At 47.2% G+C, this 25,054-nt stretch overlaps 1 protein-coding gene across 2 annotated transcripts in view; it reads right to left on the reverse strand.

The window, feature by feature from the left end:
- Positions 1–1,156: 1,156 nt before the first annotated feature.
- Gfod1 (glucose-fructose oxidoreductase domain containing 1) overlaps positions 1,157–25,054 on the reverse strand; it is a 105,233-nt gene continuing 81,335 nt past the window's right edge. For both annotated transcript variants that reach the window (XM_031358128.1, XM_031358129.1), the window contains exon 2: positions 1,157–7,251. In XM_031358128.1, the coding sequence (XP_031213988.1) occupies positions 6,332–7,251 (920 nt within the window). In that variant the 3' untranslated portion in view covers positions 1,157–6,331. The remainder of the gene's footprint in view (positions 7,252–25,054) is intronic.

Here is a 25,054-nt window from a genome sequence, read left to right on the forward strand (position 1 = left end):
ACCTTGTCCACACCTGGCCCCGAGTATTTCTGATTCTAGAGCATGCTTCACTGGTTTTGGGGATTTGGAGTTGACGTTTGGGGATTTGGTGAAACGTGAATAATGGTTGAGCATCTCTAATCTGAAAATCCGAAGTCCAAATGCTGCAAAGTCACTCAAAGGGTTTCAGATTTCGGAGCATTTTGGGTTTCAGATTTTTCAACTTATTTGATTCTGGTTTATGAAGCAAGAAATGAGATCCCAACTTGGGAAGAGTCAGCATCACACAGAAAGCCCACAACATGAGAAAGAATAAGCAGCTCCTAGCTCAAAGATGTTTGGAAGTGCTTAGGTCTGTGACTTGCACTGAGCCTCGGTTCCCAGGATAACCTGCTGGGAGAAGAGAAGATGCTGGGCTTCTGTCTTAACAATCCCTCCCCTCCCCATGCCCCACCCCCCACCCCGCCCCAATTTGGGTTGGAGGCTCTAATCTGCACTGCCTCGATTAGCACTGATGAGGTTCACTTCCTGGCAGGCTTTCTTTGTGTTTTAGCAGTGCTTGAGAGTGGCCATTTTGGAGCTCACCTTAACTGTAAATTTGCATGCTGTGGGGTCTCTATAGCCTTGGCCTTCCTTCTGCTGTCTTAACAAAATGAACAAAGATGCTCTTAAGAAAGCTTTCAGGAATTGCCTTTTTGTTGGTTTGGGGGTTTTTGAGACAGGATATCATGTAGCCCAAGCTGGCCTCAGACTTGCTATGTGGCGGAGGATGGACTTAAACTCCTGATCCTCCTGTCTCTATTTCTGGAATAATAGCATTTGGTGACATGTGCTACCAAACAAGATTTATGATATTGAAAGAAAATTCTAAAATTTGCTCCTCTGATGTAAAAGCTGTGCTTTTATCTTATTCTCTGGTCTAGCCTTTGCCACACACTCGTACATGCATGTAGACACACACACACACTAGCCTTACATAGGTTCTCTCCCTATTTCAACATTTTCAGAATGGTTTGAGGCAGATCTCGAGTCCATAGTCAATGGTTCTCACCTGTTTTAGCTTCGTGGATACTGACAGAGCTTCATCGCAAAGCCCCCGATCTGCCTCAGAGCTCACAAACTGGGCAGCCCCCAAATCAAGAGCAACTGGGGTTAGAAAGACAAGACCAGGCTGGAATCACCTCTTCTTTGAAGACTTTATTTGCCGCTTTCATCTTTTCTCCCACCAATGCTCAATTCATCAACACCATTCATGGACAGGGGAAGTGATGTTAGAGCAGCCCAGGCAGCTGGTTGAGCATGTCTACCCTGGCCCAGAGCATCCATCACACAGGCACCAGTGGGGCATCATCCACTCAGGAACCTGGAACTGCAGGTCCCAAGGGAGGGCAAGCCACCTCCAGCTCTGTAGCGATTTGCCTTGAGAACACCAAGCACTATTTTAAATTTCTTTTTTTTAATAGTAGAAAACAAAAAGTAAAACCTTCTATAATTTATAAGCTATTTTTTGCTATCTACATTATATATAAAATATAGACTCTGTTTTACTTTATAACACACATCTTTTCCCTTTGATAAATAACTTTAAAATATCTAATATACATGCCTTGACTTTTTATATATATATAAGTTTGGTTTTATACATACACATACATATATATATATATACCCATGTTTGTAAAACAATAAATATACACTAGACAATGACAACCAAACCAATGCAATTTTGTTTTTGTTTTTGTTTTTTTTTTAAAAAAAAAAAAAGGAAATGAAAACAAATGACTATAAAAGCACCAGGCAGCAAACAAAGCCATAATTGCTAGAAAGTTCTCCCTCCCCTAAACCAGGGACAGGGCAGAATAAAGGAGTAGATCAGGCCATAGGCTTTTGCTTCTTCACCTGGGATGCCACACAGTATTACAAATAAGCCACTGCATTTCTTAGAAGCTATAGGGCTCATTGAACAGCCTAGCCCTTGTGGTGGCTGCAGGGACAGCAGAAAGCCAGACAGGGCACAGGAAACAACAGTGACTGGTGACTCCATGGCCCTGATGATTTCCCAACTCTACTGGCCCAGGCAAGGTTTATCGCTGCAGTAATCATCAAGCATTTCAACTAGAAGGTTCTTTTTATCACTCTGTTCCCTACTGGTGTAAACAAGGGGCTGCAGCAGATTTGAGAGGACTCAGTAATGCAATGCATCAGGAGCCTGGAAGAGAGCCAGAGGCTTCGGTGGCCCTCTCAAGGGCTCCAGCAGACAAGGACCCTGATGCAGGGGAGAAGAAGGCCAGTTGGGTCTGGTAGCTTCTTTTTACTAATGCAGTCACTCAGATCGATAAACTCTGAGGAGACCACCGACCACTCTTAGAGAAGCCCAGGAGGGCTTAACATCACCGCAGAGAAGTTCTAGAAGCCCCAGCTAGACTCAGAGTGTGGCCCACCTGCTGGATGCTGAACCGAATGAGCCAGCAGAACAATACAAGTGCTGGAGATGACTCTGGAGCCATACTGCAGACTCCTGACGACTCCCTTCCTCCTCCCTTGCCCAAAGGAAACAAACAGGATTGTCTGACAGGTGTTAAGTTCCCCATTGTCACCCTCTCCTGCAAGCCTCTGGAGTTTTGGTGGGCAAAGGAAATCATCAGTGAATGGACCAAGAGTCAGGGGCTAGTCAGAGAGAGGGTTTGAATCCAGCAGTAGGACAACAGGCCTCCCGTCCTCCTCAGGGTGAACACCTGACTATGTCCACTAGTCGCCACAGAGATGCATGGTTAGAGATTACCCTTTTGTTATTACAAGCTTTTCTGAATACTTTCAAGACTTAATTGAGGCTGGGGGTGTGGCTGAGTGGTAGAGAGCTTGCCTAGCATGCACAGAGCCCAGGGTTCTATGCCTAACACATAACACATTTGTAAAATATGAGTTTTCCTGTCACAGCTCAGCGAATACTGTCTGGTGTGGTGCGGGTCTGAGCTCACCAACTAGGCAGCTTAAATGACCTAGATGAGCCTCCCCTCCCTGTGTGGTAGCCCTGAAGGTACAATACGTCAGTTACAAACTGTAAATCAGGAAAAATGGGCTCCCCAACCCTGGCTCTGAGGAAGTGGGTGGCAGTGGCCATTACGTTCCTCCCTGACGTGTTTGATAGATGACACCCTGAATCCTGAAGTCCTTTCATCATCAATGGAGCTGACTTCCTCCAGCACCCACTGGAAAAGGAGGACGGATCAGAAACCTAATTCATAACCCAAGTTCAATAGCTATAGTCAGTGAACTCAACAAAGAAAGAGCTTGATGGTACAATGCACAGCTAAACCCCGAAGTCTGCACCCTTCCTGGGAAAAGACGTCTTCCTATGCAACACTTAGGCCCCACAACCAAGTCCAAGGCCATCTATGATAGACAGTGATGATAAGAAAGTCCCCAGGGCCCAGGGTCCAGGGCTGCTGAGTCGCTTACAATGAAACATCAACATGGGAAAGTCATCTTAAAAGCAGCCAAGTGACATTTCCATTTGGGAAGGGGAAGAAAAACTACTACTTTCTACAGCTGTAACTGCCAACCTGCTGGCATCCTGCTCAGCGGGCGGCTGTTGTGGATCTCAGGGCACTCCTCCTACAGTTGCTTTGTGAGGTGCGAGCACGCCCCCTACAGGGCTGTTGTGGATCTCAGGCCACGCCTCCTACAGTTGCTTTGTGAGGTGCGAGCACGCCCCCTACAGGGCTCCAGGAGGAATGCTTTTCCCGGCCAGAACAACAGAAGTACAGGTAGTAGTTTGCACACTAATTGTGTGGCTTTGGGCATGTCACATCTTCATGTAAATGTGGAGGGAATGAGATAGTACCCAATGCTATTTTTATAGATAATGATGTGTCTACAATACTCTGCCGGGTGACACAGTCCCTTGAATGCTGACAAGCCCTGACACAGAGAAGTGCTGCCAGGAAAGCTAAGATGTGCTTTGGAGGAACCCCATGATGCAACTTTACCACTGAGAAGAAGTCTTAGAGGAACTGACAGTGACCACAGAGGAGTCCTAGACTCTTAACTTTGCAGACAAACCCAGGACATTCCCAAACATACACACATACATATATTGTATGTGTGTGTATTTTTTAAAATCTCTGGGAACCAGGCTTTTTGTAGAGACCATCAGCCATATTTATAAAATGATGGGAGCAAGCAAGGCCGGGGGAAACTGAATATAAAGGTTCCTAGCAGGCTCTGTAGTCTGGGTCATTGCCAGGACTTACTTAGATCCAAGTTATTTTGTAGAATGTTGTCAAGAGCTTGGGACTTCAGCCTTACACTGCTGCAGCCAATCAAGAATTTGCACATGGAAAGGCAAGAGCTGAAGGAGCACTAAAGAAGCTCCTAACCCCCTGTGCCACCATTTTTACTTTCAGAGAACTGCCTCCCCATCTCTCCCTGCTGTTGGTACCTCTACCATGTGCATTCCAGTCAATAGAATTGCAGTACCCTTAATGCTCTCTCATGCTTCTTCCAAAGAATACATATTCTTTCCATATTCTCTAGCTTCAAATGAGAGTTTTTGTTTAAACCCTGCAAATGTCTATGATGAGGCTGTGTGAAGAGTGCTATTCTGATGCAATAAACTGCAAACCTGGAACACTATTTATGAAGGGTGGCAACCAATCAAAGTTGAGGAAGGTTTCAGCTGACCAACTTTACCACATATGATGGTGGGGGGGTTCCTCAAAATGCAACACCTGCCCCTTCATGCTAGAAAATGACCATGATTCTGCTGGTGTGTGACCTCCAGTATGACTGTCTCTGTGAATTACCAGGTCCCCAGGGAGGAATGCTGACTGGACTCAGGTGGACTACTTAGAGGGACTAGTCTACACAGGCAGCTTCAAAACTGCCACATGCCTGGTGAAAGTTAGCAAAGCCATCCAAGGAAAAGACAACACCCCCATTTTCAAAATGTCTATGGCTTGACCTTTCAAGACCAGCTGCGAATGTTTTAGGGATACTTGAGGATAGCAAACATTTACAGAGGTGTGTCTGTGTATGTGACAATAGGCTTTGTCTCTGCCTATTTGTAAGCTAGTACTTGGCCATCTTTAGTTTCAAATGGAGGGTAAAAAGGCTAGGTGACCAGGAGGGGAAGAAAAAGATGATTTTTTTTTTCCAACTTGAACCTTCTCCACCTATGTACAGACCTCTCCAGGTTCTGAATCCCCATTTTAGAAACACTTGAGAATTATGTTCTCTGTTGGCTTTTTGTTTTAATACCTTTTCAGAAGTTTCCAGCTGTCAGAGTCCTGAGAGCCAAGGCCAAAGGGAAGGAAAAGAGGCTTGGGTCTTCTTAAAGGGAAAGGAACTCTACGGGGTGAAGCCACAGGCTTCTTGTTTAAGCCTACAAAGCTCGGAGTCCTAAATGTCTTTCTTCAGCTTGGCAGTTGGAGCTTACAGCAACTCTGGGGCTGGCCTCGTGTTCCCTTCTTTTGGGGTACCCATATTGCTACACCCAGGGTTGCAGGCACCCCACCCAGGCAGGCAGCTGCAGTTAAGCCCATGCCACATAAGCCATAGTGGTTCTCAGTGCTACCTAGAGAGCCTCCTGGCAGGATCAACAGCCACCCCCTGCTAAAGGAGGACTGTGAAGTAGCTCACTGTAGCTTGTCTGTCATCTTGGTCAGCTCAGAGGTACAGCCACAGCCTCATTTTGCTGTCCATTACTCTATACCACACTAATAGCAACAAGCCAGATAGATCTAATGCTTCCTAGAAGACAAAGCAACCAAGAGAGCAGGGCACGTTTCCTTCAGTTCCTTAAAGTAAAACACACAGTGGCTTCCCGGAATTACAACTTTTTCAAAAGCAACCCCCTCCCCACAACACACACCTCCTCTACCTCCCTCTACCAAAAACAAAACCAAAACCAAAAAAATCCAAAAACTCTATGTAGGCATTTGATGAGGTGTCATCTCCTTCCAGTGAGGGGCGCTGATGGAGAGCCTAGCTCTGGCTGAGCTCCTCATATGATACACAGCCTTGGCTTGCAAAGGCCAAGGTCTGTGGATGGATGAGGTAGGACAGGGGGCAGCCCCTCCTCGCTTCTCACAGTAATAGACTGCAAAGGTCCTAGTTAAACCTTCTTCCTCTCATTAGATACCCAATTAGGATGGCACGCCCTTCTGAATAAGACATTGGCCCACCACCACCACCATCTTTGACTTGGGCCCTCTACTTGGGATGGGGATCACCCTATATGCTGTGCATTCATGCTGCCCCTTCCATAATCCCCACCCACGGCCACCCACTCCACAGTGCGTTTTCCCCGAACTGGCCCCACGCAGCAAGTCAAGTCCACCAGGTCCCAGTGCTAACAGTAAAGGGACATCCTGCTTCTGCGCATGGCCTCACTGATCAGGTAGGCGGGACTCAGCTCTGGCTCCTCGGTCATGATGGCAATGTTCTGCCACTCTCCAGTCTGGCTGGACCTTTTGATGGTGTCTACCACGCAAAGAGCATACAGGCAGTCGTCAAAGGTGGCAGCCATGGTAAGAGGCCGTCCGTCCCACGTGCGCCGGTCATCTTGATCTTGGAAGGCCTGGCGCACTGCCTGCATCATCTTCATGGTGCCCCGCAGGTAGGGCGAGGGGATGTCGCTGAATGCCTTTTCTGGCAGCAGGGAGTTGCTCACGGATGTAGTGTCCTGCAGCAGCAGCTCCTGCTCTGGGGCGCTATTGCGCTGTCCATAGAGGTCTGTGCCCACTGCCAGGAGCCGCCCAGCGGAGCCCACCACGGTCACGTCCTGCTTGAACTCTCCAGGAACATTGAAGTTCAGGGTAACGGTGCAGCACACTCCACCCTCCAGCACCATCTGGAAGGTGCAGAAGTCATCGCTGGTGATCTGACGGATGCCCTTGATGTGGTCCGTCTGCTTGACAAAGGTCTTGAGCAGCCCGTGAACCTTGACAGCCTTCTGGCCTGTGAGGAAGGTGAGCAGGTCGATGATGTAGGTGCCCACAGAGTGCAGGCCACCACCACCCATCAGGTCGTCGCAGCTCCAGTTGTACTTCTTGCCCAGTAGACTACCACTGTGCACCTGTACCTCGCACACCAGCAGCTCGCCCACGTAGCCCTCCTCAATCAGCTGCTTCATGCGTACGAAGGCTGGCAGGAAGCGCAACACGTTGCCCATGATGCTCATTAGCTTGGGGTAGTAGTGGGCAGCTGACATCATGCGGAAGGCGTCTAGTGGTGTGGCAGTACGGTCACAGATGACATTCTTGCCTATACCTGGAGAGAGCAAGAACAGTAGATCAGTGCCCTGTGTGGAGGGAGCGCTAGGGGGCGCTGTGGCCACCGAGGGAGTACCATGCTAGAGGAGCCCTCTCAATTCTCCCATTGGACAAGCTAGTCCAACAGAAGTGACTTGCAAACTGCAGAAAAGAAACACAACAGATACCCACGATCTTTCATACACACACACCTAGCTGCAGCCCTCAGTGACAGTCTTAAGCATACAAACTGGCCGAACCTGCTTGCCAGTTCTGAAAGATGGCGGTTTGACTGTCCCATCTCAAGATTACACCACCTGCCTTTGTAACTCCTAGAACCCCGGTGAGGATGGAGGCTCTGGCAGAGGGATGAAATAATGATGGTTTGCACCACCAGATGCCATGCACCCGTATCACACAGTGCTCTGACAACAGGTCCATGCTGCCAAGGACAGATGTTCATGTAAACAGATAATCCCTACAAGGATGGGTGACAAATGAAGCTACCATCTGCATCACACCTGTGGACTAAGGGCTCTGGCTACACTCTAGGCTATACCCTACCTCAGAAACCCCCAAACAAACCATCTAACAGCCAACTCTTCCGTTGTACTCTACTGGACATGTGAATGACCCTTTCTGAATCTTTTTCTCTTGCAAAACCTGAAACAAACATACAGCTCAAATGAGCAGTAAATTAGTGAGCTTCATTAGCGTATGAAAAGATTCTGGCTGGGCAGTGGTGGCACATGCCTTTAATCCCAGCACTTGGGAGGCAGAGGCAAGCAGATTTCTGAGTTTGAGGCCAGCCTGGTCTACAGAGTGAGTTCCAGGACAGCCAGGTCTATACAGAGAAACCCTGTCTCAAAAAACAAAACAAAACAAAACAAACAAACAAAAGATTCTGGTGAACACTCTGGGAGATGGAGGATGAATACATACAGAATACTACCCCATCCTGAAATCTGTCGATAGAGATACAGTGTCTCTTCCTTAGGGGTTTCAGAGCTTTGGGTGCTTATTCCTCAAGGATAAGAACAGATGTTGTGAGCCTTATACCCACAGCCAGAGTGTCCCGTGCATATCGATACCCATTCTCACTCCTCTGCCTACAGCCTGTGACAGTCATGCTTTGCAGATGGGCTTGGGTAGCAGCCCTTGTAGACTCGAACCTTGAATACCATAAGCAACCTCTAGAAATCAAAGAAAAAGGAATGTACAACACAAACAACTCCCAAGGGTGCCTTGTGTATATTATTTAACACAAAAACCCTGGGAACTGTGTAGATGGCAAAGAATGGACAAGAAAACTGGAGTGCAACCTTCAAACAGAACAGTGAGCAGTCCAGGCACAGAGGCAGGCGAACCTCTGTGAGTTCAAGGCCACACTCAACTACAGGGTGGGTTTCAGGACACCCAAGGCTATACAGAAAAATCCTGTCTGAAAACAAAACCAAACTAACAGTGAGTCATGATGGGAGATGGCACCCACAAAGACCATTCAGTGACAAGCAAGATGACTGGGATGCAGCAGTACATGAACAGGCTATGACTTCATCTCTCCTTAAAGAGACAGAAACGCACTGGAAGGGAAACTTCACATCATCGTTTACAGTAGTTAACTCTTAACTCTGGTTGCTCCAGTTGGGTCTGATCTTTCTCCTCCTCTTTTGTAATGCTAGGGCCTGACAATCTTAGTGGGTCCTCTCTCACTGACCTAAAGTACTCCAGAAAAAAAAGGAAGAAATGCTAGGCTGTTTTAGTGTTTGAAGGTGACAGGGAGATCTTAGGAGGCTCCACTCAGCCTCCTCAGTGATGGGGGAAGACCCTTATCTCCTGGATCTCTTCTGGCCCTTGTGCCTACAAGAGCTGGTGAAAGCGCTGTTGACTTTGAATTCTCTAGGTTTCCAAAGCTCAGGCTGTGTGTGCTTGCTCCTCCTGGTCCAGCTGTGAGACTCTCTTTGCATGTGATATGCAAGGGCTTGCCACATGCTACGCATGACCTCTGACCTCTGACCTCTGACCTCTGACAGTGACCCATTTGCCCTAGCTACCTTCCTTTTTTTTTGAGGCAGGGTTTGGCTAAGTTACCCAGGCAGAATTTTAAGGCCCACTGAGTGGAAAACTGGGATCCTCCTGCCTCAACTTCCCTTGTAGCAGGGATAAGAGACCTGGAATCACTAGAGAGAAAGCTGCTCTGGACTCACCTCGTTCAGTCTCAAGAGAAAGACTGTGCCTTCTCCCTAGGGAAAGGATGGGAGAGCCATTGCTGCCATTCCATATCCTTGTGGCAGTATACCACATGAGGTGTCATATAGCATCTTCATGGGAAATGTATCTTTCCTCAAAGACAGAGGACCCCGAGCTTTGGGACTGCCAACAATCTCCCAGAACATTTCTACTTCAGCAACTCAGCAAAGGCCCTTGGAACAACACATGGGTTCCATCTCTGCACACACACAGGGCAAGTGGCTCAGAAAAAGCATTTGTGGTTTTGCAAGCCCCTAACATTTCCTGAGCATTGAGAGTACTCCATCAGAGTCCTCCACCATTAACAGCAATGGTAGCAAGCAGGCATTCTGTGAGTCCACTGCAGCTGTGACAGACACCAAGAGCCATCATGCTAGAACTCCAAACTCAGCTGGCTCATGGAGGGACCTGTCCCTGTGCCCAGAAATGAATGTCTAGGGACATGGTCACACCTGTCCATGTGGTCCTGTGTGAGCATGAATGGATGGTAGAGAACACATTGAATTGTGTCGGCCATCTAGGGAAGGCTTTTTAACTGTCTTCCGCATGGACCCAGACCTTAAGCCAGATATGAGAACTCTGCATTTAAACTAAGTTCATTTTTAGGACCAAGAACCCCATCAATAAATAACATCAATGAGAGCTCCCTGATGATTAAGGAGCAAGATGGAACCTTCCCACCTATGCATGGAGCTGAGGCTGGGAAACATGAAAGGCAGGCACGGAGCCTAATAGAACTGTGAGGGGGAGGGCCGCTGTTGTTCATCACAAGCAGCTCGGTGCCCTCCTGAGGTCTCTCATGGGAAGTGGAAATGAAGTTTCTTCCAGCCCACTGAATGTGTTTTCTGTCACTGGCCTCAATGCCCACGGCCTTCACAAGGAATTAATGGTGCAGAGGGGAAATGTTTCCAACTATGAGATACTAAAGCCCTCTTGTAAGCAGCTGTTTCCCACATTTCCTCCAAGCTCAGAGTCTCTCAAGTTGTGACTAAGTCCCAGCCGTGGTCTTGACCTCCAAGAGACCAGAACTTCTGTGGGCTTATTCTCCATGCAAATATTGCTTCCCTATCCTAGGAAACTAGGTGAGAAGTTTCCCATGAACACACCGTGGAGAGATACCCACTCTCCACTCTCCCGTGGAGTAGGCAGAAGGTGGCAGCCATGCAGTAGCCAGGGCCATCCCAGGCAGAATCAGCCAGGATCTTCAAAGTATCCTTCCCTGCCGGCTTTTTTCCAACTATACACTCCCTTATCTAATCAGGGTGGAATCTCCAAGACGGATGCAGGGTTCCCATACTTCCTCCTGATCATTCTACTTGTGCTGACAGTCCCTTAGCCTCTGGAAGCTCTGGGCAGCTGTCCCAGCAGACTGGCAGAACTCCCAAAAGACATTCCATCTCATCTGGGGATAAAGAGAAATCCTTTCTGCAGGTAACTCCTTACCCCAACTGACACCCTGACCCTTGATCTTTTCCACAAGTAACTCCTTAATAGTCTAACCTGCCAATGCTCCCAGACTCTGGGACTGACAAGACACATAGGAGTTACCAATCCAATGTTGGTAGAGGAAACAAACCAGGCAATGGGTGCTTACAGGATGCAGAGATGCAAACAATACAATACAGCAGGAAAGAGGAGCTACCCAGCTGCTTTGGGCAAGTGAAAGCTCTGCTTAAGAGGTAATGTTTTAGCTGGGTTCTGAAGCATGTGTAGGAGTTTGCCTATTCAACATTCAGTTGTTTTCCACTTAGAAACTGATCTAAAAACAAAAGAATTTACTTGAGCTCCAGAAGCCACTGACTCAGGTTTACAAAATATTTATAAGTCTATTGTGACGTGCATTTTTCTGAATTAGGCTCATTAGATTGCTAAAAGAACCTACCATTCAAAAAAAATTAAGCTGTGAGTCTAGAGAAATGGTTCAGTGGTTAAGAAAAATCTACTGCTCTTCCAGAGGACCTGAGTTTGGTTCCTAGCACTCTTATCATTTGGCTCACAACAGCCTGTACCTCCAGCCCCAGGAAGCCTGACACCTCTGGCTTCCATACACACAGATACATAACATTTTTGTTCTTTGTTTGTTTGTTTGTTTGTTTGAGACAGGGTCTTACTATGTAGCTCTGGCTGGCATCGAACTCACAGAGATACATCTGCTTCTGCCTCCTGTGTTCGGGCACTAAAAGTGTGCATCATCACACCCAGCTCTAATTTTTAAATTATTATTTTTTATTTATTTTATGTGTATGAGTACACTGTAGCTGTACAGATGGCTGTGAGCCATCATGTGTGTGGCTGCTGGGAATTGAACTCAAGACCTCTGCTGGCCCCCGCTCGCTCTGGCCCCACTCGTTCCAGCGTAATTCACTGTTGCTGTCTTCAGATGCACCAGAAGAGGGCGTCAGATCTCATTACAGGTGGTTGTGAGCCACCATGTGGTTGCTGGGATCCGAACTCAGGACCTTCAGAAGAGCAGTCAGTGCTCTTACCTGCTGAGCCATCTCATCAGCCCTCGAATTTTTAAAATAAGATCTTTCTGTTCTGTTTTTTTTTTTTGTTTTTTGTTTTTTGTGTTTTTTTTTTAAACTAAACAAAACCAGAACTTGGAGTGAAGGAAAGAAACAGGATTGAGAGCCAGTCCTGACCACAGCAGGTGCCACCATCCTCTCTGGAACATTTAGCCAGCTCCACTCACTGCAGCTCGCCATTTAGGCTAGCCCTGTCTCTCTCCACTCTTTATCTCTTCACCCAATTCTTCCCTGTCCCTGTTTCACTTCCCCAGCCCCCTTCCACACTTTGACCCCTGCTTCACTTCCCAAAGCCTTTACACACACATGCTCTGAGATGTACTGTCATCAGCATGGCTGGGTAGCCCATCCCATCCCACTGTTCTTGACCCTTCCTCCATACAAACTCCACTGAAGAGGTGAACCCCAGTCTTCAATTTCCAGAGCATCCTGACAGAAACAATGTGTGAGTTCAGATGACTCATCTGATTACGGTGTGTGTGTGTGTGTGATGACACTGCTTCAACTAGTAAATACACAGGACTGGAGAGATGGCTGAATAATTCAGAGCACATATCGTTCTTGCAAAGGACCCGAGTCCTGTTCCTAGCAGCTATGTGGGGCAGCCTTTAACTGCCTATAGCTAACTCCATGGGTTCTTTCTACCTCTGGCCTCCACAGGGCCCCATGTTCCCATGCACACACCCACCTCACCCCCGGCACACATAATTTAAAATATTTCTAAAATAGCAACGATAGCCATTTGTTAAGTATTCACTTCCTGCCACTTAATGCTTTATGTGCACAGTCTACTGTTTAGCCTGTAGCAATCCTGGGAAGCAGTTTCTAATAGAGATATGGAAACTAGGCCTTTAGGAGGTTAAGTATCTTGCTTTGGTCATCTGTCATATCTGGGACTCCCAACTGGACCCCATATAGTTTTATGTGCTGTCCCTGTCTCTGAGGACCGCAGCTTCAGGCTAATGAGGTGGTTCCTTGCACACATATACACCCTACATGTTCTCCGTTATTGCTGGTTACAGGGACCTGTGCACACAGGCAGCCTCTGAAGCACACAGCCCCAAAGGAGGCTGGGAAAAGAGCAGGCAACTGTACTGAGTGAGCATCGGAAATCAGGGCAGAGGGGGTTGGGGAGCCTCACGCACAGCTGGGTGGCATTTCAAGTCTCAGAGCAACTTGATTAAGTTTCCACCCTAATTCTGAACTTGAGATGGAAGTGGGTCAGGGTGACCCATATTCAGCTCCTTTGTCACAGCCCTGGGTGCCGTCGCTGGGCCAGGAAAGAGGGTCACCATCAATGAGAGGCAATGAGCATGGCTGACAGCGACAGAACTTGAAATTGAACTTGGAGAAGTAGCCATGCTGACACTGGACTCACCCCAAGTCCAGCGTGTGCCCCACTGTCTCCTTTACAGACTGTCCCCACAGAGGCAGGATAGGAAGTGACAGAAAATTATATGGGGACATGGGAAGACCAAGGCTCCCTCTACTCCACAGTCTGTTTAAACCCCTCTCCGAGTGACCTACACACAAAGAATATTTCTTATGTAGAAATACTGTTGAATAAGAAGGTTAAAATAGCAATAAACCAGACTCAAGATCTAAATGGTTGTAACCTGAGGAAGGGCCACATGCCTTAGAAGAATGACTGTTGACATGTTTCCAGTGAAGGTGTCTTAGCCTCCTGCATCCCTGTGATCCAGATTGTAACCTTATTCTAACCCTGTCAGGTGCCCCTTAGGAACCTCTCTGTGATCTTGTTTAAACTCCTTAGCAACCCCTGTTAGATCCTAACCAGAAACTCCCTAAATCTCATATCTAACTGTTGAGAGGAGAGTGAAGTGTGAGGCTCCTTTCAAAAGCCCACACCTGGACATTGTGCCTGTATCCCATAATGCCTTTCTACTAACTCTGCTCCTTACATTTGCTAAACATGTCTTCCAATAAAATCCAGCTGTGCTCCTTACTGGCTCATCCTGAAGTTCTTTTCCTTCAGCAAAGCCAAAGACCTGGCTTCACCCAAGCTGAGGTCTCTTGAATCGGGACTCCTCAGGTCCTGCTGGCAGCAGCATGGAGCTGTGTCTCCATGCCATCAACACCATGATCCCAGTCCATCCATGGCTCCAGTTCCCTTTTGCACAGGAGCTCTATGAAAAACAGGAACTTCCTATGCTGTTTCATGAGCATTACTATCACAGAATGAACAGCAGGGATCATACCCCAAATACCATACATCTCCACAAGGCTATACAGTAACAGGGAAGATGCGTTCTTGGGCTAGCTCCTCCCAGCATGGACATTCCCAAATGTTTTGTTTTTAGATGTGAAATTGTGATGGTTTGTATATGTTTGGCCCAGGAAGTGGCATTGTTAGGAGGTATAGCCTTGTTGGAATAGTGTGTGAATGTGGGTGTGGACTTTAAGACCATCATCCTAGCTGCTTGGAAGTCAGTATTCTCCTAGCAGCCTTCAGATGAAGAGGTAGAACTCTCAGTTCCTCCTGCACCATGCCTGCCTGGATGATGCCATGTTCCCACCTTGATGATAGTGGACTGAACTTCTGAACCTGTAAGCCAGCCCCAATTAAATGTTGTCCTTATAAGAGTTGCCTTGGTCACAGTGTCTGTTCACAGCAGTAAAATCCTAAGTAAGACAGAAGTGGTCCCCACTCCCCATAGACTCATGGCATTTGCATGGAAGGCTATGGAACTTTTGGTAAGTAGGGCCTAGCTGGAGGAAGTGGGTCACAGAAGGCCTTTAGATTTATATTGCACTTCCACTTCCTGACCCACCTGCATGTTTCCTGCTACCTATGTCTTCCCTCCCTTCATGGACTGGATCTAAATCTCTTAGAACTTGCTTCTGTTATGGATTTGTTCACAGCAAGGAGCAGCAACTGTACACAGAAGGGAGAGGAGTTTCTGCTTTTGGCCTAGGGGAGGTAAAAGAGATGTGTGACATCAGCAGGTATGTCTACAGGAGCCAGAGTGCTGAGCTAATGGCCAGCTCCAGATCGGTGGATCCAGGGCAGCCTTTTCATGCTGTTGGGTTGTATACGTGGACTAGAATGGAAGGGTAGGAAGATGGAGGAGGGGAACAGCCAGAGCTGTGAACACTTAGCAGTTGAGTCTTGCTAAATAAATGCCCATTGGCTTCAGTTATCATGTGTGGGGCCAGTAAGTGGTGCTACTGGGGGAACCAATCCAGAGCCAGAGTAAGGTCTAGGTGATGTGTGTCCAAACCCTGAAAATCTCATCCTGAGGCTGACAGGAGTAGGATTGCTTTCTCTGGCTATATGTCCTTAATCATCCTCTCTTCCTATAAGGACACATCCCACTAGCACCCTGAAATTCCTCTTCATGCAAATGAAACATTCCCATTACCTCAGCCCCAACTAATGACTTACACTCACCATGAGAACCCCTACCCACTCCCCAAGGTTTATTAACCCTTGTTACCCCCAATAAAAGAGAGCTGTTTCCCTGAAAACCATCTTTGGAGAAGGCTATTTCTCCTGCACTCACTCTGGCAGAGATCCTGTGTGACCCACTGACCCGGCTAAGCTTCTTTCCTTCCAGCCCAGTGTGTAATGATGCCTGGGATCCCTGAGGGTAGAAGCAGACACAGCTGACAGTCGTGATTCTAGGGAGAAACCAGTCTTTAGTCTTGACCACCAATCCCAGAGATCCACCAACTAGATCCTGGGAGTAGAGAGAAGAAAGAGCTATAGCAGCCATAATTTCCTCACAGAAGTAGTCACTTTGGGTGGAGGAGGGTGGGGCAAAAGGCAGAATGCTGGAGCATTAGCCCATCAGAGTCACTAAAAAAAGAATGCAAATGGTAGAGTTCCATGGGATTCCTAGATGGGACAATTCCATTCCCTAGCCCCCTTTCAAGATGGTGGCTTAGAACAGCTATTAGCCCAGCTATAGAGGAATACAGGAATGTACATTTATTTTTTACTCCATAAGTGGAGTGTCAGGTCCCATCACATGTCTCCCAAGACCCTCACACAGAGACAGTCTTTAACCCAACTTGTTTCAACCTGCTGCTTGAAGCCAATGTTTTCAAGAGAAACACTATCTGTGAACAGAGAGGAGGCGGAGAAGGATGGGGAGGAGGAAGGAGAAGAGGAGGAGGAGGAAGAAGAAGAAAGAGAAGGAGGAGAAGGAAAAGGAGGAGGGGGAGAGAAGGAGGGAGAAGGAGGGAGGAGGAGGAAGAAGAAGAAAGGGAGGCAAGCTCTAAGAAGGTTTATACTTTAGAGGAGGGATCTGAGAATATTTACCCCAAAGGTGTTTGGGCTTTTTCATCATTGTTTTAAAAACAAGACATGTTACACAGCCTAAGTTTCTGGCCTCTCTTGAAAAGTGGAAAGATCCAGAAACACCAATCGTCTTCTCCAGAGCCTCCAGCAAAATATGGGAGATGATGTGTGCCTCATCGGTTCTGCAGTCCCTGCTTGCTGGTGTCCCTGCATGGGCTTCTCTTGTCGCTGCACCACGCAGCACCATACTTCTTTACTAGCCTTCGTTTCCCTAGGTCAGAAGTTCAAGTAGCATAACCTGGTCCCTGATAGAGGCCCACAGAGACATTCTGGGGAGTCACCTGCCTCCAAGCACACTGAGCCATTGGCAAAATTCAGTCTCTTGTAGTGGTGGAACTGTCCCTGTTTTCTTACCAACAGTGGAGTTTCCTCTAGATCTAACATCCCTGCCACATGCCAACACCTATCTGCCAAACACAGATTCTGGAGGCTAAATCCTCCTCGTAGCACTCACTAGAGAGATGGTCTGCCTAGAATGAGCTCCAGTTAGGACAGATACCTCCACCCACAGTCTCCTTTTCACTGCTGAGCTAGTCAAGGGGGTGCTACTGAGGGGCAAAGTCATCTTAGGGCACTGCCTACCAGTGACTCCCTCCCAGCAGTCTGCTCATTTGCATCGCTTGCCAGGAGCTCCAGAACACTGCTCTGAACAGGGGAGAAAAGGAGGCAAGGAGCATTCAGTGCCCCTCCCCATGTCTGCATGCCACCTTGCCAACGCTAGCTCTCTAGGCAGTTGTTGCTCCATCAGATAGACTCGGCGAAGTACTCCAGGGTTTTAAAAAGAACCTATTATTAACCTATTATTAGTTTCCTTGTTACCAAGGTGATTGCATCCCCACTTGGGCTCTCTTCATAGAGCATGAGCAGGTGTTGGGTGGGGCAAGAGAAGGAACAGAGGACTCAAACTGTTCTGTGCCCACAAAGTGCCACCCAGTGCCATGTAGTCTGTAAATGACAAAATGAGGAAGTTTAGGCTTAGCAATTAAAGCTGTCTATGGCCAGCAGTACATGATGTATGGTTATGCTCTCCAGTTCCCATGCCTCCCATTGGTCATTTATTGGGGGATGTACCTGTGTCATGGGGTACTCGTGGAGGTCAGAGGATAATGAGGTGTTGTTGCTCTCCTCCTACTGTCTGAGTCAACTTGGGTTTGTCAGGATTGGTGGCAGACATCTTTACCTACTGAGCCATTTCAGGCTAGACAGTGGCTGTACGGGGAAGAGGCTATACAGAATGCCTGAGCTTCAGTGGTTCCCAAAGCACTCAGGAAGAAGTTCCCCCAGCCCTGCTGGCTTATAGGGGCATGTGGTTGAAGGGCCACGAAGGTAGCAGAGCCTGCTGTCTGAAGAGCAGAGAAGGAAAGAAAGGAAAGAGGTTGCCCACAGGGCAAAAGGGCTGTTGCTCTTTTTTTGAGGTCAGAAGTCTGATTACTACAGATCTGAGGCAATATACCGGTCAGATCAACTGAAAGATTACTACTAGGAAGGAGAGCGACAGCGGAAACTAGTCATGGTGGTGACTGTGTTCCCCAACCGTATTTCCCAAAACTCCAAAGGCTCCACAAGCCAGCACTAACCATCTTGGCCAAAGGTGCTGTGTGACTTTGGACTTGCCTGAAGTTTTACCTCAAGACAAGGTACCAAGAGAAAACCTTGTGGGGTCATCCTCATGACACCCAAGGCCGCCAAGACCCATAGTACTGCAGGCCCTTGTAGGGACCAGAGCACCTCAGGGTGGCCAAATCCTATCCAAGGAAGCAAAGAAGAGCCATCCTTTCTTCCCAGTCAGGCAGACAGATGGCAGACATGGTGAAGACTGCAGCTGGCTTATAACTGTCGACCAAAGGAGCTGTTTAACTAGTAAACAGCCATGGTCCCATCCCACAGCCTCAGGCGAACCAGAGCTGGCTCCACAGAACAGCTGGGGATAATTATCAACAAGCCATTTCCTAGAGCACCTTCACCTACAATGTCCCCACAGTGCTGTGCAATCAGCGAGCAGATCTAGACAGTGGTAACCCAAAGGCTGTGTGCGTACATTTAGAGACCCAGGAAGAGCCATTTGGGGAGGCTCCCCAGCCCTTCTTCTATCTTGGTGGTTTGGAATGTACCCCACCTAAGAGTCTTCTTAAGGGGCACAGTTTCTATTTGTTAGGTTTCTCAGGCTGTCCAAATGGCCAGAAATGAGCTCATGCTGGACTGTAGAAGGATTTCTGCTGGTTAGCATTCCTCGGGAACTTGTGAAACAGGTTTTCAGGTCCCCAAAGGGAGTCAGTTCCCTTACTTCTGACAGAAGGGACATACTGCACTCCAATTGACTTACACTTGTGACACCGCCTATCAGCATTATCAAAGCCTAGGCTGGTCTTCAGGCTCCCTCACAAGTTCCTGTTACACATTTCAAACGCCACTATAGCATCCTTGCCCCATGTGTTTTGTCCACCCCACACTATCTTCTTGCTCTATCTCTTGCTCTCTGTCTGTCTGTCTTTCTCTCCCCTCCCCTGTTCTCCCCCTACACTCCATTCTTTATCTCTTGCTATCTTTCTACCACCACAACTCCTTCTGGCTTCCTTGGCTCAAGCCTCGTCCAGTCTGCTTTCTTTTCTCTCTGCTCTGGTTTCTTCCTGATGACCCTGAATATTTTCTCCCTCCTATCTCAATAAAAACTTTCCTCCTAATAACCATGGAGTGGCCATGTTGGCAGTTTCATTACTGTAACCCCTCATACACTATACCCTGTAAAGCCAAGCTAGTGGTTTGCTTTCCCAGTAGCCTTTGTAGGGAACACATGGGCACAGACATGGGTATGCCCAGTCTTGGATCTCTCCTGAGCCTGATCCATGAGGAGAACGGGAGGAAGCTAGAGAGTCATGCTGACAGGGGGCAGTTATAACAACAACTCATTTGCAGGCTGCGGTGGCGAAGATGCTAAGAAAGGTTTGGCTGTTCCATGCAGGCATCACTTCATGCCACAAAGTCTGTCCATACTGGCTGGGGTCCCTGGTGCATTGGGAACTATCATTCTAGCTATCTATGTCCCTCACCTTCTATTAAATGAGTGTAAAAGAATTAACAAAATTTCCCAAAAGTTCCAATCAGCTAAGATCAGCCCTCTGTGTGGGCAACTAAAATGCTCCTCAGATACCACAAGTTTCCTAGCTTTCTTGATCCCTTCTGAGACAGAACTGGACAGTCAGAGGAAGGAAGCCCTGCATACCTGTTAAGAATCCAACATGTGGCCGACTAACTGGGTAGAGAAGAGTGGGGACCATGGATCTGGTTTATAAATGCTGCAAGCCCAACCACTCCATACAGAAGAACCTTGGCTCTTACTAAAGTTAAAGTCACTACACTCATTCCTAAGGGCTGCTGTGAGTACAGAATGGGAGTAGCTGACCCAAGGCTGAAAAAGACCATAACCAGGCCTGCTGAGGTCAATAACGGATGCAAATAAAAAGTGCATGAGTCAGCTCGAACTGCAGGAATTCAAAACAAGTCATTGGTGAGTACTAAGTGTGTGACAAAGCAGTGGCAGGAGGAGAGGATAGGTCTGGAAATCCAAAGAGGTCCCAGGCCTGCCTTGGTGCAGAAGCAGTAACCAGAAGTCTGCAAGCTCCCTAAGAGGGCTAAAAGGTTGAAGTGAGCCACATCCAAGATTTTACACATGGTACCAATGCCAAGTTCACTTTATGCCATGCAGTGCATTACTGTCTGTCTGGAGTGGCCACTGAGAGGCTAGGCTAGACAAATGTAGGGCAAAGGTTACCCATTAGCTGTTTCTAGTAAATAAAGAGAGGCCATCTCTGGCTATGAGAAGCTATGAGATTAAAAATTCTCTGGCTACATGACAAAACTCAGCTTTGGTAGCTGCTCATGGTTTAATTTATATTGAGAGGGGGTAGGGTGTTTCATATAACTCAGGCTGGCCTTGAACTCCCTGTGTAGGATCCTCCTGCCTCCACCTCCCAAATGCTGGGATTACTGGCACACACCCACAAGCTGTTTTGATACAGTTCTGGAATTGGAAGTCAAGCTCAGGGCTTCCTGCATGCTAAGAGGCTACTCTACAGACTGGGCCGCATCTCCAACCTGCGGCTGATGTTTGGGTAGGTGTGTGCTTCCAGCCTCTGGTAATAATTATATCCTGTCAATAGAGCTCAGCACCTTAAAAACTGAAGATGAGGAATGAATGTTGAGAGGGTGTTTACAAAGCACTTGACTCCTGATCCAAAATTCCTCAGCATCCCTGAAGCTAGCTAATGTCTCCTCTCTTGTAGCCCTTTCTCTTAAAGAGACAGCACTTCATTTTCCACTGCAGGTGAAGGTTTGGGGAAGACAAAGTTAAGGCACTGCTCACTGGGGAAGGGAGACTGAGAGCACTGTCCTCTCACTGGCTAGAGAAATGCCTGGTTGGTTGTTTTCTTTGTAAAAATTTGCAAGTAAGGCAGAGTGTTTTTAATGTGGTGTAAGACGTCCCTAAAAGCTGGTATGTCTGGGCTTACACGGACACAGCAACTTCCTTCAGAGCCAGAACAGCCCATGGTCCTCATGATGGTGTCAGGTGGGGAGGACCCTATCTGCAGATGCAGAAGCGGGGTAGGGATACACTTTTAAAACTCTGTGTGTGTGTGTGTGTGTGTGTGTGTGTGTACATACATGTATGCATGCTATAGTGCATACGTGAAAGTCAGAGGACACTTTTGGGGGTTGGTTCTATCCTTCTACCACGTAGGTCCTAGATATGGAACTAGCTCCTCAGACTTGGTGGCAGCCATCTTGCTGGCTCTGGAATATCATCTGTTTGTTTAGTTTGTTTTTTTTTGTGGTTTTTTTGATTTTTTGTTTTTTTGTTTTTGTTTTTGTTTTGTTTTGTTTTGTTTTGAGACAGGGTCTTTTTACATAGTCCTGGCTGTCTTTGAAACTCACCACAGAGACTAAGCTGGCCTAGAACTCCAAAGATCTACCTGCTTCTGCCTCTAGAGTGCTGGGAGTAAAGGCACACCCCACCATGCCTGGCCTGGCTTGACATTTTAATACTTTTCCATCCATATGATATTGTGAGCCCCTTAAAATGAAGCCGAGATAGAAACAGAGAATGACTCCATCCCTGGGAACAGAGTCCCAACAGGGCTGTAATGGCCTCTCTCCTGCATCTAACTCTGCCTCCATGGAAGGACTCACTGATATGAGGCTCTGTAGGGACACAATCCTGGGAGAAAGAAGGCTGGGGATGCTGGAAAACAAGTCTCTCATCAGATTTGCCAAGGGCTTGGGTAAAGCCTATGGGAACATGGCTCCTGTCTTAGACCAACAGATGTGCTAGACACAGACAGTAAGGTGAAGAAGCATTGGCTTGGTTTGCTCTGATCCCCAGTTGGGGAGGTGGGGAGGCTATCCCCCACTCACCTTCCTCTCACTAACCGCTCCTGCCCCAGCATCTCCTGATCACACCATTGAGGGACGGACTTGGACTTCCTTGGCTGGTGTTCGATCTTTGAGAAATGACCGGATCACCAAATAATGCAATTATAGGAACTTCTCCCCATCTGAGCGTCATGGGACTGTATCATAACATTTGGAGAGAAATGTAATATTCAACGTGTACTGGACCTCTTGACAGTGACTGGCGTGAGGCCACTGCTCCAGCACATGGGAACCTTTCATTATCTATCTGCCTTTCTCTGTGAAGCTGAGTCTTTTTTTTTTTTTTTGTTTTTCAAGACGGGGTTTCTCTGTGTAGCCCTGGCTGTCCTGGAACTCACTCTGTAGAGCAGGCTGTCCTTGAACTCAGAAATCTGCCGGCCTCTGCCTCCCAAGTGCTGGTATCAAAGGTGTGCGCCACCACTGCCCGGCGTGAAGCTGATTCTTAGCAGTTGCTCTGATTAGAAATAGCAGCAGCAGCAGCAGCAGCAGCACACACACACACACACACACACACACACACGAGAGGCAAAAAATACAATGGAGAAAAATGAGGGTGAGGTGTGCTGTATGGTCCAAGCCTGAGACCTTAAGCAGAGAAACTAACAGTTGAAAGTCATCTCAATGATTTAAGAATAAAATGAAAGGCCAGGTGGTGGTGCATGCCTTTAATTTCAGCATTTGGGAGGCAGAGGCAGGTGGATTTCTGAGTTCCAGGACAGCCTCGTCTACACAGTGAGTTCCAGAACAGCCAGGGCTATACAGAGAAACTGCATCTCAAAAAGCAAAACAAAACAAAACAAAAGAATAAAATGTAAGACAATTCTACTCTCTTAACATGTATGCATTATCTTTTAAGCCTATGCCAAGTTGTTAGGAAACAAATACTTTGTTATTTGGACTTACTTACTTCTTAACTGAAGTTGGTGAGTCTTTCTTTTGGCCTAGAAGCACCACTTAAATTAAAAAAAATAATTATTGGCATATTAAAGGGCACAGTAAGTAAGTCTTCTAGTAGAGACTAGGAACATGTATTCTAGAATACTCTGTGTACCCACCACCCCCAGCCATAGCAATACATTCTCTAGAAGGAAGGTTGTTTTATACTGGCCAACACCAGTTTACCCCTAGCATCATGCCTGTGTTTCAGAGAGGCTCTTCAGCACTTCTTGGTAATTTATAATAAATGACAGAACTTGGCTCAGAGAAGACCTCAGAGATGAACATGACTCCAGTGAGGTGTGAGAAAGAAGAAAAACAATGGCTATCTACCTCACAGAACCCCTGAGATGGGAGTCTGATGGGGATAGTGCCTTCCTGACCCTCACAATAAATAGTTTCCTGAGCGCTCTGGTGCAAAGTAAAATAGTCAGCCATCTTTTGTGTCAGTTTATGTACAAAGGAAGATGGAGAATTTTGTTATAAATCATCTTAAACTCCTCTAGAATTTGTAAACTTCTCAGCCCACATAGTTGAAGTTTGAATCTATCATTTTATATAACTCCAGATTATTTCTCCAAATCTCAAAGGCAGACCCCAGCTCCAGGAAGGAGGATCTCCTAGGAAGTGGAGGTCAGTCAGATTTGTTTAGAGGCACCAGAGTTTAAATTCTATCCCTGGAGTATCTCAGGGCTGGTATTCTCCGATAGGAACTGTGGTGTTGGTCTGCCTTCTGCATCTGCTGACCATCCAGGGACTGCTACAGATAACCTGGTTGCTTAGCAACTGCTGCAACCCAATGCCCAGGGAGAGCAGAGAAGGTGAGTGTTGGATACAAGGTTGATGGTCTAATGTCAGGCAAGTGTTATCTTAAGATAACACAGGCAAGAGAAATTCTACACAGGCACCTGCTCCCATGCACTCTCATCTTAAGGAAAGGTAAATGAGATCAGCAAGCTAACAGTGCCACTGGAAACTGTTATACACCCTAGCTGCCCCACCCCCCACCCCTCTGGTACATCCTCCAGGACTGTCCTTCATAGCTGGAGAGTGGTGGCATGGACAGGAAACTTCCTTAAAGACTACCATACCCTCCTGTTTGTATCCTTGCAGCTGGGGTTAGGAAGTTAAGAACCAGGGGTCTACAGAAGACTCTTGCCCTGCACTTGAGATTACGGAAGTATCGTTCTGCTTTTTTTTTTTTTTTTCTGGTGGTTTTGTGAGAACTGACCAGATCATCCAACTAGTTCACTGAATAGCTGTGCTCTTGTTGCGTGAAGGCTAAAACCCACAAGTACTAAACACAGGGCTGTAAGCGGGGTATGGTGTCAGCAAAACAAAGCGTCCAAGACAAAGGCAACCCAAAGCCCCACCCACCCCACCCCCACTTCTAGAACTTGAATCCTAAAGAACAAGGCAGATGAGGAGTTGAAGGTCATCTTCAGCTACAAGGGGAGTTCAAAGCCAGCCCGAGCTACATGAAATTGGGTCTCAGACCTCTCCCGCCAGAATAAAATAAACAAAATCCTAAAGAACACAGGTCAAAAATGGAAGCACTTCCAGAGAAGAATAAAAACAAACAATCTATAACGGCACCACCACACTGGCAGCTTGCTGTTTCCGTAACAAAGAGCCGAGGTGAGTGACTTATAAAAAGAAACGTTTGCTTTGGCTCTGCCTTGAAGGTTTCAGCTCACAATCAACTGGTCCTGTTCTCCGAGCCTGTGTGGCACATGATGGCAGGGACAGGAAAGCTGCTAACTTCACGGCTGGGAATCAAGAGAATCAGGAAGAGGAAGGGGCTAGGGTCTATCCCACTAACCCCTCAAGAGCACACATATCCCAATGACTGGGCTCCATCCCATAAACCAAACTCTATATACTGTCCAGCCCCAGGTTTTGTGTTATAGTAACACAAAATGGACCGAGATAGAGCCTATGTTTTCAGAAAGAATTATCAAAATGAAATAAACAGGAAAAGGACATATATCCATCAGGATGACAGGCACAGCCTTAAGCACAGTGCTCAACCAGGAAACACTGGGTCTGCAATGGAGAGCCTATAAACCCCTAATTAACTATTACAGCCCTGCCGTAGAGACAAACAGAGGCAAAATTAAAGGCAGAAAGGCCCTCACTTTAACAATCAGACCCTGACTACTTGAAACCTGACCTCCATGACTCATGATGTCTTACACAAGACTCATGGCCCTTACCCCAACTGGCCAATCTTTGTAGACAACAGGGCTGCAAAATTAACTACTTGACAAGATAGCAAGACATGAGCTTATCTATCCAGATATGGACCTCACAGAATTGGCCCATGAGACATGATTATTATCTTTAACTGTGACAAAAGA

The sequence above is a fragment of the Mastomys coucha genome, unplaced genomic scaffold (assembly GCF_008632895.1).
Source record: "Mastomys coucha isolate ucsf_1 unplaced genomic scaffold, UCSF_Mcou_1 pScaffold7, whole genome shotgun sequence".
Classification (NCBI taxonomy): Eukaryota; Metazoa; Chordata; class Mammalia; order Rodentia; family Muridae; genus Mastomys; species Mastomys coucha.